At 42.6% G+C, this 17230-nt stretch overlaps 1 protein-coding gene across 2 annotated transcripts in view; it reads left to right on the top strand.

Annotated features, from left to right (window-relative positions):
* Positions 1-17230, top strand: part of Ap2b1 (adaptor related protein complex 2 subunit beta 1) — a 121241-nt gene that overhangs the window by 76418 nt on the left and 27593 nt on the right. For both annotated transcript variants that reach the window (XM_026780203.1, XM_005349362.2), the window contains one exon: positions 650-779. In XM_026780203.1, the coding sequence (XP_026636004.1) occupies positions 650-779 (130 nt within the window). The remainder of the gene's footprint in view (positions 1-649; positions 780-17230) is intronic.

Genomic DNA, 17230 nt, shown 5'->3' with positions numbered 1-17230 from the left:
AGGGGTACCCTCATCCATTGCTGGTGGGAATGCAATCTGGTGCAACCACTTTGGAAATCAGTGTTTCGGTTTCTCAGGAAATTCGGGATCAACATTTTTCATTTCTTTTACATACTAACCGCAGTTTCTCCTTCCTCCTCTCTTCCTGTTCCCCCACTTCCATTTATTCCCCCCCCCAACTACTACTTCTCCATTCAGAAAGGGGCTGGCCTCCCATGGGAGTCAACAAAACATGGCATATCAAGTTGAGGCAGGACCAAATTCCTCCCCCTGTATCAAGGCTGAGTAAGGCATCCCAGCCTGGGGAATAGGTTCCCAAAAACCAGCTCATATACCAGGGACAGGTTCTGATACCACTGCTAGGGGCCTCACAAACAGACCAAGCTACACAGTTGTCACCCGCGTGCAGTGGGCCTAGGTTGGTCCCATGCAGGCTCCCTAGCTGTCAGTCCAGACTCGTGAGCTCCCACTAGCTCAGGTCAGCTGTCTTTCTAATCCATGTAATGGAAATAGTCAGAAAGTATGAATATAGGCAGTGTTAGAGCAGGTCAGCAGAGCTTCTATTTAGTTGTCTTGACTAAGCTATGGAAACCTACAGGTGTGTGACCTCTCCTCTTGACTGATGTCCAAGTGTTCCTCCTCTCTCTAGTTTTGGTGTCATCCCGAGCACACCCTTGGCCATCCATACTCCACTGATGCCAAACCAGAGCATTGATGTCTCTCTGCCTCTCAACACCTTGGGCCCAGTTATGAAGATGGAACCTCTAAATAACTTGCAGGTCAGAGTTTTCCTTTACTCACAGTTTATTAATATCTTGCTGATTTTCCTTTATGTGTAAAATGATCTATCTACAGTTGCTCATTCGCCATTGCTATAATAAAATACCCATGTACAGAGGAGTATTTAGCTTACAGTTCAGCAGGTATAAGAACATGGTGTCAACATTTAATCTGGCGAGGGCACTTTGGCTTCCTTTTATCCTACACAGAATTGTGGTAGATGACATGTGACAGGGCAAAGTGACAGGGCAACTGAAAGTGAAGGAGAAGCAGAGGTAGTGATTTTTTAAAATAAAATCTTACTCTTTCAAAACCTTGACAAGCTCTCACAAGAGCTACTGGAATGTCTAAAAGGGCTAGCATTCCCAGTGCCCTCACCCCAGGCCATTCCCTGTCTCAACTCCAGCATGCTAAAGATCCATCCTTCCAATAGGAAACCTCCAAGGAAAAACCTCTTTCCTTATGATAAAGTTGGTAACAAGATAGTTTAAAGAAAAGTAACACTTTAGTGAAGAGTTTTTATTTTGTTTTAATAAACAAAAACAAGTTATGCTTAGAGTTACCTCAACATTTTAAAGTGTTTTTTGAGAGTCTCATTTATCCTAACGTGGCTGAGAATAACTTTGAACTTCTGATTCTCCAGGTTCTACCTCCTCTAAGTGTAGGATTATAGGCATTTAGCACTATGCCTGATATAAAATTTCCAACTCAAGAAACCAGACACATGCACACATGCATTAACAGTTAAGAGCACTGTCTCCATTTAATAGAGAACTAAGTTCCACTCCTTGCACCCATGTGCAACTCACAGCTGTCTGTAACTCCAAATCTAGGGGATCTGACACCCTCTTCTGGCCTCTGTAGGCATTGCACACACATGGTACACATAGAAGAATACAGGCAAATACTCATACACATGAAAGTAATAAGTCTTTTTTTAAAGAAGACTCCTGGGGGCTGGAGAGATGGCTCAGCCGTTAAGAACACTGCTCTTTCAGAGGACCTGAGTTCAATTCCTAGTACCCACATGGCAGCTAACAGTTGTCTCAACTCCAAGATCTGACACCCTCACACATACATGCAGGCAAACACCAATGCAAATAAAATAAAAATAAATTATTTAAAAACAGAAGACTCCCACCTGAAGGGAAAATATGTTGATAATTAGCTTATACTTGGTCAGTGGAAAGGAGAAAAGGAAGAAGATGTGCTGTGGCAGACTTCAGACTTAGTGAAGGATATCCCTGCCTGGAAATTGAAAAGACAGAATATTTGAATGAGACTAAAATATATTTAACATGTTGAAAAAAAATTTATTAACCATGCACGTTCCAGTCCAGACAGATGGATCACATTGCTTGGTGTTCTAGAAATACCCATGTAGGATGTGACTACTGTTGATAAAACAAGCTATTATGTTACACTTCAAACTAAACATTCTTCAGTAGTGAGACACCAGCACAATTGTCTGCCGGTTCTCTGACTACCTTGTTGCCACAGTGGCTGATTGTTGCTTTTCTTAGCACTGAGTAAGAATTTTTTAGAGTAGACAAGTGAGTCAGAATGTAATTTGGCTGAGACTAGAAGAAGAAAACTAGAGTTACTCCGCAGATAGAATTGGCTGTTACTACGAGGAAAGTAATGTGTTAAGGGCGTTTCCAGCTCACAGTCTTCAGTAACTAACCCAGATACGCATCTGTTCTCTTTTCTTGGAGGCTAACCTCCCATTGGCCCATTATGCCCCAGGCATGATGTCTAGGACAGTCGGCATGCACGCACGAATGCTCCCCTTCAGAAGTAGGATGGAAGAATATTTGGGTCACAGAAACTAGGGCAAGTGTTTGGTTCCTAAAAGAAAACAAAGAAATTGTTAATTCACTTTCCTATTTGCATTTCGAATTTACTGAATCCCTGATAGGAACCCTCCTAAAAGAAGGTGGATCTTCTTTAGTAAGTTATGTTTCACATACCTGCTGTTATAAAAAGCAGTCTATAAAAGGCCTGTCACTTGCCTAGCAACCACAACCCACCGCACCCCCAATTCCATCTCTAGTCAACTACTGATTCTCCAAGTTTTCCTCATGGGCCCTTTTCTCTCAGGGATAGCATAATTGTGACTCTTATTAATTGTCACTTGTCAGTGGTAAAGATAAAACCTTGAAGAGAAAAGCTTTCATGCCCTCTGAACACTATATCCATGTCTGCTGGGAGACGAGGCGAACAGAAAGCTGGAGCGAGTGAGGGACTGCAGAGTTTAGCTTTCATTCTGCTCTTGTCCTGATGTGAACAAGAAGAGTTAAATTTAACTTCAGACTAGACCAAGTAGCCCAAACTTACTATAGTACTGTCACAAAAGTTTTTCATTAAAATGTTCAATAAGGGCTAGAGAGATGGCTCAGTGGCACTGACTGCTCTTCCAGAGGACCTAGGTTCAATTCCCAGCACCTACATGGCAGCTCACAACTGTCTGTCACTCCAGTTCCAGGGGATCTGACACCCTCACACAGATGCACATAAAATGAATCTAAATAAATTGTTTTTAAAAAATAAATAAAATGTTCAATAAGCTACCATTTGTTATAGTATGAAATAGTTTAAGTTTAAAAATACATCATTTCTTCTCCTGTATTTGTGCGTGGTGTGTATAATATGCATACATGTGTGCGTGTGGATATGGAAGCCAGTGGTTGGCATCCACCTTGTATTTTGAGATGGGATTCACTTGGAGCTTTTTGATTCAGCTGGTCTGGTTGTCTGATGAGCTCCGGCTATCTACTTTCTTTGCTTCCAAAGTGTTTGACTTACAAACACATGCCACCATAGGTTGCTTTCTTATGTGGCTACTAAGGATCAAACTCAGATGCTCAGACCTATACACCAGGTCTTTACCAACTGAGCCGTCTCCCAGGCCTGCTGTTCCTCTATGTGTGTGTAGATCAGGGGTCAACCCCTGGTGTCATTTTCCTCAGGAGAACACTTTGTTTTAGGACACAGTCTTTCATTGGCCCAGAGCTCATGAAGCAGGCTAAGCTAGGAGACCAGCGAGCCCTAGGGATCTGCCTGGCTTTGCCTGTCTTCCCCACTGCTGGTATTGAAAGCATTTTACCCCATGCATGTTTGTGTTTTAATGGTTTCTGATCATCAAAACCAGGTCCTCATGCTTGCAAAGTAAGCTCTATACTGACTGAGCTGTCTCCCCAGCCTCAATTACTCCTAAAAGTAGAAAGTCAACCATTGTGCCACAGATCCAGGATGAATCTCTGGTTGAGATCTGAACCTGGAATCATTTTACTGCCATTCCAGGGCTGGCTGAAAGGCTTTTGTGAGGTTGAGGATATAATTCAGTGGTAGAGTTCTTGCCTACTGTGTGTAAAACTCTAGGTTTGCTCCACAACAAGTCTCAGTCTCTCTCTCTTTCTCTCTCTCTCTCTCTGTCACACACACACACACACACACACACACACACACACACACACATACACACACACACACACACAAGGCTTCTAAATCCAGAATAGCATACAAAGTAAAATTTGCCCCACTGCAGAATTCTTTTGAGTTTATTTATATCAGATAATTATATCCTTAAAAAAGAAAAGATTATTCCCTCTATTTAAATAAAACAAAAACCTTAACAAGTCTCTAAATAATTTTTCTCTAAATGTGTTTAATTGACTCCAGTGTCATTGTTTCCATTCTTCATGTGTTAGTTGCTTAGGAATATTTTCTCAGTATACTCACTGGCAAGTAACTGCCTCTTCAAGTCAGAGCCTGAACAGAGACAATGGAGTTGTGACATGCCTTAGAGTTCCCATGGCTACATGGCTTCCTTTTTCGTGGTGCTGTGCATGAGAAAATTGATAGCATCATTCTTTCAGGATACTTTTTAGCAGGGTTATGTAAGTATCACTTAAAGAATCATTTGGGTTGGACGTGATGTCTCTAACCTCAGCAGCAGTATGGGTTAGGCAAAAGATTTGCAGCAAGTATAAGGCTGGCCTGGGCTACATAGTGAGCTTCAGATTAGCTGAATAAATAACTTAAGCTAAAGTGTGAGAATCCGTTTCTGAAAAATAAAAACTGATTCTACAGGGAAAACTCAGACCCCAACCTTCTTTCCCCAGTGTGGCCCCAGTTCTCCATAAAAGCAACCTCTTTTGCCTCTTCTAGTTGATCCTTTTGCTATTTGCTTCTGTAAATGAAACATTGTCTACTGGAACTTCTGGGTTTTAAGAGTTCCTCTTTGCCTTGCTGTTATCATCTGCATGCTTAATTCCCACATTCCATCTTCCTGGTCACCTTGAAATTTGCTTCAGTCAGTGCTTTCTGTTGTTAAAATGCAGTCATGTTGAACCATATAATAAGCTGTGATTTTTTTTCCCCACCAAAGTTCTTAGAAATCAAAAATTTATGTCTTCTTTTATGTTCTTAAGCACAATTCAGTCCAAAATGTTATGGATGGAGCTGATATTCTCCACCGTGGTCTTGTCAGCTTACCTTTCTTGAAGTCTCTTCCGAAGTTTTAAAGCCTGTCTCCGTGCAGACTGCTGCTGTCCCCTGACACCATGCAGCACCACCCTCGTCTCCTCCACAGGCTCTCCGCATTTTAGTTTCATTTTCTTGGTTTATTTTTTTTCATTTTGATAAAACAGATCTTCCTGAGACTAGAGAAATAAATTTTTGGAGACACCATTTTTTTTAATGTATATGGGTATTTTTCCTGAGTGTGTATCTGTGTGCCATGTGTGTGGTGCCCTGAAGGCCAGAAGAGGTTGTTGGATATACTAGAATTTTAGACAGTTTTGAGTCACTATATGGGTGCTGGGAATTGAACCCAGGGCCTCTGGAAGAACAGCCAGTGCTCTTAACCGCTGAGCCATCTCTCCTGCCCTAAGGTTTCACCTGTTGTCTTCACACTTGTTTAACACTTTTTGTATCATTTCTAGGTTAAGAATAATTTTCTCTCTACTCTGAAGTCTTTATAGTTCTTCATCCTGTTCTATACCCTGTACTTCACCAATGAAGTCTTATATAGGTTCCCCATCCTTTCCAGACTACTCCATTTTTCTAAAGCAAACCCCAGACATTGGTATCATTCCTTCTGTGTGAATTTTGTCATATGTCTTCAAAACAAAAAAAAAAAAATTCTTTAAAAAAAAAAAGAACCGCATTAGGGTGATAGGGCTAGGAAAACGGCTTAGTGGGCAAAGAAAGCATGAGGACCTGGGCGTGACAACAAGTACCAATAATTCCAGTGATGGGAGGTGATGCTGGCAATACAGTCTAGCCAATCAGTGAGAGAGCCTGTATTAAAAAATAAGTTGGAACCAGGCAGAGTGATTTGATCTTTAATCTCACCATTCAGGAAACAGAGGTAGGTGGAGCTCAAGGCTAACCTGTTCTTCATAAGAGAGTGCCAGATCAGCCAGGACTATATAGTGAGACCCTGTCTAGAAAAATTTGGAACATGTCATAGTTACATTCTCACTGCCATGACAAAATATATTGACAAACACAAACTTTGGCTCATAGTTTCTGAAGGATATAGCCCACCATGTTGGGAAGGACATGGCAGCAGGCAGGAGCAAGAAGCTGACTTACATCGGAAAGCAGCGTGAACAGGAAATGAGGAGGGGCCATACATACAGTCTCAAGGTTCAGTCCTAGTAGCCCACTTCTTCCAGCAAGACTCCACCTCCTAAAAGTTCCACAGCTTTCCCACAGTTGCACCAGCAGCTGGGAATATTTAATATTCAAACCACCACAACAATTATTTAAGGAGGACACCCAACATCAGTATCTGGCCCGCACACACACACCTACAATAATTATTCTCATATCTTAAAAATATTACCAAGAATTTCTTGACAGCCAAGTATCCATTTAATGTTCAAATTCCTAATTTGTCTTAGTGTCCTAACTGTTTTGTCTTCCATTTCTGGGACTCAGACGCAGAGCCTTGTACATACTAGGTGACCATTCTACCACTGAGCTGCATCCATAGCCCCTTGTTTTGGTTTTACTGTTGCTATTTATTTAAATTGGGAAAATTTATTATGAAGGGTAGTTGCTATCTTTGTAAGCTTCTGCCATATTGTTTGTTGTGTTTGGGAGGTGGCAGTGTTGGTGATCAAGCTAAGGAACTTGTGACATACTAAGTCAGTGTTGTACAGTGAAGCTATAGCCTCAATCCTCTTTAGTTGTACTGCTTAATATATTAGTCATTAGCCTGCATATGTTGGTCCTGCTGCCAAAAAGCCCTCAGTTTACAGTGTGGTTATATAAATTAAAATTAAGTAAACATCTCTATTCCTCTACTCTAGATTGGGTAGTGCAGAGAGCTCTTCTTTATAGCTTACCTGTTGTAGGAGAGCCACTTGTTTGTTCCCGGCTGCCCAGCCCTGAAATAACCACACAGAAACTATATTATTTGTAATACTGTTTGGCCAATAGCTTAAGCATATTTCTGGCTAACTCTTATATCCTAAACTAACCCATCTCCATTAATCTGTGTATCCATTTCCAGTCTTCTCTTTTAAATGGCCCTACCCCACCATACAAGTCCAGAATGCTAACCATTAGAGGATTTAATTCCTGTCTAAGGATTCTATGGTTTTATTGCCCAATCTGTGTGCTTTTTCTTAAGATGTTATTGCTCTTAACTTTTCACTTCCTTTATGGATTTATGACTAAAATGTTTTATTCTTCTTTAGTTATAGCAGAATTTATGTATTTCAGCCAGCTTCTACACAGCTTCTCTGTGTAGCTGGAGATTACCTTGAACATCTGAGTTTACAGGCTTATGCCACCACTCCCTGTTTATGTGGTGCTGGGAACTGAACCCAGGGCTTTGTGAATTTGAGCCAAGCACTCTACCAATTTAACCATAGCCTCAGCCTTAAATGTGATTTATATTTCTGTCTTTGCTTAGAAGACTAATTATACCTTCTTAAAAATTCTTTTTTGAGCCAGCAAAATGGTTCATCCAATAAAGGTCCTTGAAACAAGACAAACCTAAGTTCGATCCCTGGAACCCACATAATGGAAGGCGAGAACAAATTCTTGCAAGTGTCCTCCGACCTCCACATATGTACCCTGTGGCACATGCACATAAATTAACACACACGCATTTTGTTTTTGTTTTGTTTCATTGTATGCCTGTTTGAGGGTGTCAGATCACTTGGAGTTGGATTATAGACAGTTGGGAGCTGGCATGTGGGTGCTGGCATTTGAACCCAGGTTCTCTGAAAGAGTAGCCAGTGCTCTTGACCCCTGAATCATCTCTCCAGCCCCAGACTCTTATTAAAATCATACCCATTTCTAGCATAATTATAAGTTACAAGTGAATAATAGAAAATGAAATCCATTGGAGACTTCTAGTTTGTTACATGGTTGGAAACAACTTTAACTATATGATCTTTAGGTATTTAGAGAATGTTGAATTTTCAGTACAAACAGGTAATGTCTTTCCAGTCCCCCTGTTCTCATTATCCTGAAAATCTTTACACAAAGTTTGAATGTACATTATAGGTTCAAGTTAAAGAGAACGCTGGGATTTTCCTGAGCTGGACTGGTCTATTTTAGCGTCTCGTTCACATTTACTTATAATACTCTCTCATGTTTTTCTCTAGTGATACATCGTATAAGATATAAAATTTTTTGCCCTTAAAAGTGTAGGTTATTCAAACTTCATAATGTGAAAACCATTAGTTTTTTAGAAATAAAAATTGAGGGCTTGGGGCTGGAATGATGGCTCAGCGGTTAAGAGGTTAAGAGTACTGCCTGCTCTTCCAGAGGTCCTGAGTTCAATTCCCAGCAACCACATGGTGGCTCTCAGCCATCTATAATGAGATCTGGTGCCCTCTTCTGGCATGCAGACATACCTGGAAGGAATGTTGTATAATTAATAAATAAATAAATAAATCTTAAAAAAAATTGAGGACTTGGAGTATAGCGTGGTGGTATAACTCTTCCTATCATGTTTAAGACCTGGGATTAAATTCTCACCACCTAAAAACAAAGAAAAACAAAACAAAATATACACATAGAACAAGTAGAAAAGAGATGCTCTGCAAAGCCCCCGAGCATGCACGTGTAAAGGCTTCTGTCCTGGGGCTCAGGCTGTATCTCCGTGGCAGAGCTCTTGTCTAACATGCCCAAGACCCCAGGTTCCGTTCTTAGTGAGAATAGAAAACCCTGCACTTGTGAGGATAGCTTTTGTTTACTCTTTTTTTGTTTCAGAGCCTGTCTGTTTTTGATAGAATTCACACTACACTGGCAGTGGTAGGGGTTTGAGTATTTGCAGGAATACTATCAGTGTTTATTATCCTAAAATCCTCCTCTCTTCATAAAATTCCATAAGAAAGATAGTTATTTGAAATGAAAATGCCTTCCTTTAGTATCTCTGTAGGTAAACCAACTGTGGATTTTACAGAAGTTTCTTTCTGAATCAAAGTATGCAGAGTGAAAATCAGTCATGGTGGCATATAATGAAAATGTGCTGAATCTGAACTCATTTTCCCTTTTATTTATGTTTTTGTGTTATTTTGAGATAATTTTCCCTATGTTGTACAGTCTAGCCTTCAGCTCACAATCCTACCGAGCATCCTGAGTAACTGGAGTTACAGGTGTCCACCACACCTGGCTTTACTTTTCCTTTTGTTCCATTTCAGGAAAGCCTGGTTTAAGGGAAAGCATTGTTGTAGTTGTCAGTCTTACTATTTTAAGAGAAAAACAAAAAACAGACAAAAAAAATAGACGTGGGGTTACTGGTGAATATTGTTAGGAGTCTATTATAGTTTAGAAACTAAGAAAAATATTGACCAATATTCTTGAAAGGTGTATGAATGAACAGTGGTCCTTGGCTTAGAAGTGACCTTTGTTTCCAGTAACCACTGAAAGAATTGGAAAGTAAATACTCAGAATCTATTGTTTTGCTGACAGTTTGTCCCTTCTGTATATGATGCTTCCCTGGAGGACTGCCTAGAGATAGTGTCGGTGCTCAGTGACCTGTCCTCTTTAGCATCTCAATAGCCACATGTCTTCCTTTTGTCCACGTAATTGATAACAAACCAGACAGTACATAGACACAGCTTTGACTCTAGTTATTTCCAATTTGCAGCTAACCTGAAGTTCTTATGCTGCTACTAGTGCTTCTACAGCCTACTAGTCTAGGATTTGGGGTGTTACTTTAACTAATATAGTCCTGCCTTCATAATCTTAGAACATACTACAGTTTCTATTAAATGTGTTTTAAAGGGGCTTTTTACATGATTTACTTAGTGTATGTACACACTTACTACGTGTGGTGTGAGGGTGGGTCTCTGTGACCTTCACAGCCAGCAGAGTAACCAAGCTGCAGGAGGCAAGAACACGGTTCGGTTCAACATGTCTCAGTAGCCAGTGTTGCTTCAGACTTTGGGAATCTGACCCTGAGTCTTTTATTTTAGACATTCTTAAGCACAGTACAATTTGGCGAAAACTTTGCTTGTGATAATTAATTAACTCAGTCCCATGTGCAAAATGAGGCATATATAAATTTTGAGTCAACTAAGTAAACTAAATAAAGATCGGACAGGCCTACATCAAAACTCTTTGTAAGGCACGTCTGACACTTCCATAAAGATAGGTTCTATAGACTGACCAGGAGGACCAAGCTCCTGATGAGGGATGGGGGAGGATCCGGTATGGTCACATAACTAGCGGAAAGGTCACCAGGCTATTAACCATGTCTGCTCCCAGCCTTCTGGGTAGGTAACAGGTTATATATGCATCCTCTCATTTGTAGGAACAACCCTGTGTGTTTGACTGTCCAGGTTCCCCGGTGCCTCAGTGCTTTCTGCAGTGCGAGTGCGAACATGGGGAGGGGGCAGTCAGAAAACAGCTTGCACAAGTTGATTATCTCATTTTACCATGTGGGTCCTGGAAATTTAACTCAGGTTGTGTCTGGCTTGGTGGCAGGTGCCCTTACTCACTGAGCTATCTGCTAGCTACTATTTTAAAGTTGAACAGTAGTAGGAGGTGTAGCCTAATGGTAGAACTCTTGCCCAGCATGTATGAAGCCCCTGGGTTCTATTCCTTGAACCTTAAAGAAAAAGAAAAAGAAAAGAAAGTTTAATAATAAGTTCTCACAGCAGGCTGCAGCCGGTAAGTTTCCTACCTCTATCCGTGAGTATTGATGCTATGATGTGACAGCTGCAGTCTCTCCCGGTCCTGGCAAGGTACATATAGCCGTCATTGAAAGGGAAAAGAGTTATGGCTGTGGGCGGGGACGGGGGGTGTTTGTTGTATAGGATTTGCAGAATTGTTTAAGGTAAGAGTTTAGCATTGGAAAGCCTGGCGAGATGGCTCAGTGGTTAAGAGCACTTGCTGCTCTTGCAGAGGACATGAATTGAATTCCCAGCACCCACGTGAGGGCTCACAACAGTCTATACCCCAGTTCTAGGAGAGCTGATGCCATCTGACTTCCTTGGACACCAGGCACCCAAATGGTATACATACATATATACATACATACATACATACATACATACATGCAGGTAAGACACTCACACACAATCTCCTTCCAGGCTGCTTAGCTCCTTGCTCCCAGTCCCCCTTCCCAGGAGCAGGGCCTGAGGAGGACCTGCACCCAGCTAGCTCCACCAAGGCAGAAGAGGTGCTGAACAAGGTCCACATAAGCAAACATGGGGTCCCCATGTGTCTCCCCACCAGGGCACCTGAGTGCCCCTTCTCAGGGCTCAGCCTGACCACGGCCACAGCCTGCCCCGATGCTGTCCCTGGATGGAGTTCATGAGCTCTCCTGGCTCCCTTATGTTACCCTGAGCTATAGCCACACTCAGAGGTCCCTTACCTTCCTCTGCCCCCAAGGACAGGGGGATTTGTGTGCCTACCTTCAGAAAAGGAGCCAGTGCTGCCTTGGCCTTCCTCTGGGCATTTGAGAGGGGCTGAGGAGGCATTGGGTGGGCCTGCAGTGCCCCAGGCCTGGGACTGTTTCTAGCCATGAGCTACTATGTTATACGGGTTCCCATTTTCTCCATGGCCCTGCTGGACAAGGGAGGTGGGGGGATTGGCTTTGGGGACCAGGCCACCCTGCCCCACATTCTGCTCAGGTGTCTCCAGGTCTCCTGGCTTAAAACCCCTTGGTCAAGAATGTCAAGTTTAATTTAGGCTTTTTTTTTTTTTAAAGAAATAGTTTGACTTGCTTCCCTGTTCTTGAAGAGTTCTTAAATATTGGGGTCTGGTGGGTGGGAGCTTGGGATACCCACTGCCCAATACCCTCTTCCCCAGTCTCATAGGATCATCACAGTGGGAGAGGTTTCCTTCAGTCCTGCTTGCCTCTGGACACATTCCAAAGGCCTCCTGAAGTGGGGAGGGGGCTCCTGGGCACCCCAGTTCTCACCCATCAGTGTGATTCAGCTGTTGGGCACCCGAGGACTAACCCCTGCAGGGCTGTCATGATGGAGGAAGGTCATTGGTTGATTAAATAAAGAAGCTGCTTGCCCTGATAGGTTAGAACGTAGATGGGAGGAGTGAACGGAGCAGAATGCTGGGCGGAAGAGGAAGTGAGGTCAGACTCGACAGCTCTCCTCTCAGGGGCAGATGCCTCAGAGAGACACGATGCTCCACTCTTGCGGGCAGAGGTGAGAGCTCTGCTCTCTGAGGCACACGCGATGAAGCTCCAACCCAGGATGGACATAGGCTAGAATCTTCCTGGTAAGCGCACCTTGGGGTGCGACACACGTGATTGGAAATGGGTTAGTCCAGGAGCGAGAGTTAGCCGAGAAAAGGGCTAAAGCTAAAGAGCCAAGCAGTGTTTAAAAGAATACAGTGTCCGTGTAATTATTTAGGGTATAAAGCTAGCCGTGCGGGCAGCGGGGTGCTGGGGACGCAGCCCCGCTGCTCCTATTACTACACTGTCACTTCCTTGGTCTTCTCTGTGTCCAACCTGGAGGACACCTCAGACCCCTTAACTCTGAGATGATCCATGGCTTGGCCACCAACCATGCTGGATTCTATAAGATGAGACTTGTTTTAGAGCGCGGCGTGCAAGCATTTTCAGCTCCGTCCTGCCAGCTGGAAAGACGACCACAGACTCCTTTCACACCGACTGTCAACGCCAGGATTTTGTATTCTGTTTTATAAGGACTTAATAGAAGTCAAAAAAATTAAAAAAATTAAAAAAAAACCCACACACATAGAATAAAAATATCTTTTTTTTAGTTATCACGTGGAGAACTGACCTGTCTCTGCCTGTTAAATAATTGGTGGCTATTTTTGGCACCGATACTATATAAAGGAATTCTATTGAAGGCTAACTAACTAGAGTAAGAAAAAAGTGAGGGCTTGTAATAATGGTGTTTAGATAGCCACTGGGTTGATCAGCGTAGTATCACAAGTTAGTCATATTTTGACAGAAAGAGGTCGCATCTACACTAAGTTCCTCTTGTGCTTTTTGCCGTAAAACTTTTTTTTTTTTTTAATGAGTACAGTGAGGCTGGCTATATAGATCATTGGAGCACAAGGCCCTGGGCTTAATCCTCAACACCACAGGGGTGTGGAGGGATGCTACCTGGAACAAGAGCAGAGCCATGTATCTTGACATCATTTTCTCTTGACCCTGAAGTTCCTTGTAAGGCAAGAAGCTCATAGAAATGAACCTGCTCTGGCGAAAGTTCTGTGCAGAAACCCTTTGAGCTTACATTCCCAGACAGAAAGAATGGTGCATTTTCTAAGCTGAGAAGCTGAAGTCCTAGCAGTAGGCTACGGGACCTTACATGTCTTAACCATGTCCTTCTCTCTTCGTACCTCATTGACTCCATCTGTCCCTCCTCTCCTTTCTCTGCTGTAGGGCTGGCAGTAGCTCCTCTACTACCTTGAACCCTTTAGATTGGCCATTTCTCCTCTGGAGTGTGCCCTCCCAATGGCTTATTTAGTTCTTTCAGGCCTCTGTGTATCAAGCTTTCTAGTTGTACTATCTTTGGGCCACCAACCTGCAAATAATGACCCAGAGACTTAGTAATTGTGAAAGCTTGGCCTTAGCTTGGCTTTTTCCCAACTGGCTTTTATAACTTAATTAATCTACATTCTACCATGTGTCTCTTCTAAGTATGGCACAACCGACTTGCTCCCAGTCTGCTGGTGAAGTCATACGCCTCTCTTCTTCCCAGCTTTCTCTCCTAGGAAATCCTACCTGTTCTCTCCTGCCTAGCTATTGGTCATTCAGCTCTTCAGTAAACCAATCACAGTGACACAGCTTCACGCAGTGTACACAGATATTTGGCAACACCTCTGCTAAAACAGAATCTTTTAAGTAAGGTCTTGATGTAGGAGCTGCGGGCCTGCTTTTCATCCCGCCTGGCTCCCGCATGGCTAGCTTTACACCAGAAATAACAACATACAAACTGTATTCATTTAAACACTGCTTGGCCTATTAACTCTAGCCCTTACAGGCTAATTCTCATATCCCGATCAACCCATCTCTAATAATCTGTGTAGCATCAGTCTTACCGAGAAAGATTCAGCATGTCTGACCTGGCAGCTTGCTTCATGGCGTCTGCCCGGGAGAGGGGAGCATGACCTCTGAGCTCACTTCCTCTTCCTCCCAGCATTCTGTTCTGTTTACTCCTCCCACCTATGTTTTAACCTATGAGGCCAAGCAAAGCAGTTTCTTTATTTTTTTTAACCAATGACCTTCCTCCATCAAGGTCTCACTCCACCCTTTTTTCTTCCGATGCTACTTGCCACGTTTTAAATACATTTTCTACTTCCTTCCCCACTCTGACAAGACCAAACTGTTGAAAAGTAGCAGTTATTGCCACCCCCTTCAGAATCCCTCAGTGCCTAGAATAGTACCAAACAACACCATAAGTGGATAGTTACTGTTTGTTATTAGATAAGCCTATTTTTCCATTTATAAATATCAGATTCCTCTAACTCTTCTTTTTAACTCATTTTACATACCAACCACAGTTCCCCCTCACTCCCCTCCTCCCTCTCCCCCATCTCACCTTTCCTCCCACCCACCCCCATCCGCTCCTCAGAGAGAGTAAAACCTCCAATGGGAAGTCAGGTAAGCCTGGCATATCAAGTTGAGGCAGGACCAAGTCCCTCCCCACTTCAACAAGGCTGAACAAGGCATCCCTCCATAGGGAATAGGCTCCAAAAAGCCAATTTATGCATCACGAATAAATCCTGGTCCCACTGCCAGGGTCCCACAAATAGACCCAAGCCACAATTGTCACCTACATTCCGAAGGCCTAATTCGGCCCCATGTAGGCTCCCCAGCTGTCAGTCCAGAGTCCATGAGCTCCTACTAGCTTGGACCAGCTGTCTCTGTGGGTTTCCTCATCATGATCTTGCCCCAACACCCACTCCCCTCCCCCCCCACACACACTGGTATAATCCTTCCTTTCCCTCTCTTTGACTGGACTCCAGAAGCTCTTCATCTGCTCCTGTCAGTTCCTGGATGAGGGTTCTATGATGATAATCAGGGTAGTCACCAATCTGATTACATGAGAAGGCGCGTTCAGGCACCCTCTCCACTCTTGCTAGGAGTCTTAGCTGGGGTCATCCTTGTGGATTCTTTGGAATTTTCCTAGCACCAGGTTTCCCCCTAATATCATAATGGCTCCCTCTGTCAAGATATCTTTTTCATTTCTCTCCCTCTCCATCCCTCCCCCAACTCAACCATCCTGTGAATTCAACCGTCCTGTTCTCATCCTCCTTCCCCTCCCCTCTTCCCCCACCTCCAGTTTACCCAGGAGATCTTGTCTAGTTTCCCTTCCTAGGGTACCCTGCATGTCTCTCTTAGGGTCCTCCTTGTTAGCTAGCTTCTCTGGGGCTGTGGATTATAGCCTGTTTATCCTTTGCTTCACATCTGGTATCCATTTGTGAGTGAGCACATACCATATTTGTCTTTCTGGGTCTGAGTTACCTCACTCAGGATGATTTTTTTCTAGTTCCATCCATTTGCCTGCAGATTTCATGGTATCATTGATTTTTTACCTCTGAGTAATACTCCATTGTATAAATGTTCCACATTTTCTTTATCTTTTCTTCAGTTGAGGAGCATCTAGGTTGTTTCCAGGCTCTGGCTATTATTATGAGTATTACTGCTGTGAACATAGTTGAGCAAGTATCCTTGTGGTATGTTTGAGCATTCTTTGGGTATATGCCCAAAAGTTGTATAGCTGGGTCTTGAGGTAGATTGAATTCCAGTTTTCTGGGAAACCACCGTACTGATTTCCAAAGTTACAAGTTTTAACTCCCACCAGCAGTGGAGGAGTGTTCCTCTTACTCCACATCCTCTCCAGCATAAGCTGTCATCAGTATTTTTGATCTTAGCCTTTCTGACAGGTATAAAATGATATCTCAGAGTCATTTTGAGTTGCATTTCCATGATGACTAACAATGTTGAGCAATTCCTTAATTGTCTTTTGGTCATTTGAGATTCTTCTGTTGTGAATTCTCTGTTTAGATCTGTACCCCATTTTTTAATTGGGTTATTTGGTATTTTGCTGTCTGGTTTCTTGAGTTCTTTATGTATTTTGGAGATCAGTCCTCTGTCAGATTGGGGTTATTGAAGATCTTTTCCCATTCGGTAGGCTGTCGTTTTGTCTAATATCATAATGAACCTTCTATCGGGTTCAGTGTAACTGGGTTTATGTTGAGGTCTTTGATCCACTTGGACTTGAGTTTTGTGGGTGGCAATAGGTATGGATCTATTTGTATTCTTCTCCATGTCAACATCTAGTTGTGCCAGCACCATCTGTTGAAGATGCTTTTTTTTTTCTATTGTACAATTTTGGCTTCTTTGTCAAAATCAGGGGGTTTATAGTTGTGTGGATTAATGTCAAGGTCTTCTGTTCAATTCCATTGATCCTCATGTCTATTTTTATGCCAATACCAAGCTGTTTTTATTACTGTAGCTCTATAGTAGAACTTGAAGTGAGGGATTGTGATGCCTCTAGAAGTTCTTTTATTGTACAGGATTGTTTTGACTATCCTGGGATTTGTTTTTCCATATGAAGTTAAAATCTTTTGCCTTTTATTAAGGGCATTTTGAGATAATAATTATACCCCATGAAGTTGAGTATTGTTCTTTTGAGGTCTGTGAAGAATTGTGTTGTGATTTTAGTGGGGATTGCTTTGAGATTCTTCTAGTTCTTAACGAATATCCAGCAAGACCAGCTCTTCGTCTTAGCAAGGTTTCCCTTACTATAACCTCTGCCTGCTGTTGCTCAGGGTCTGAGCATTTTCCTGGGTGGGGGTGATCTGGAGCCTAAATTTCATCTCAGATCAGCAATCACAGATTCATTTCCATGGGAGGGAATGGGAAAGGAACTGTTGCTTTAAGGCATATTACTACATCCCGAGATTGGAGATGAGGAGACAAATAGGCATATTACTACATCCCGAGATTGGAGATGAGGGGACAAATAGGCATATT

The sequence above is a fragment of the Microtus ochrogaster genome, chromosome 7, assembly GCF_000317375.1.
Source record: "Microtus ochrogaster isolate Prairie Vole_2 chromosome 7, MicOch1.0, whole genome shotgun sequence".
NCBI classification, from domain to species: domain Eukaryota; kingdom Metazoa; phylum Chordata; class Mammalia; order Rodentia; family Cricetidae; genus Microtus; species Microtus ochrogaster.
This window is presented reverse-complemented; position numbering and strand designations above follow the sequence as displayed.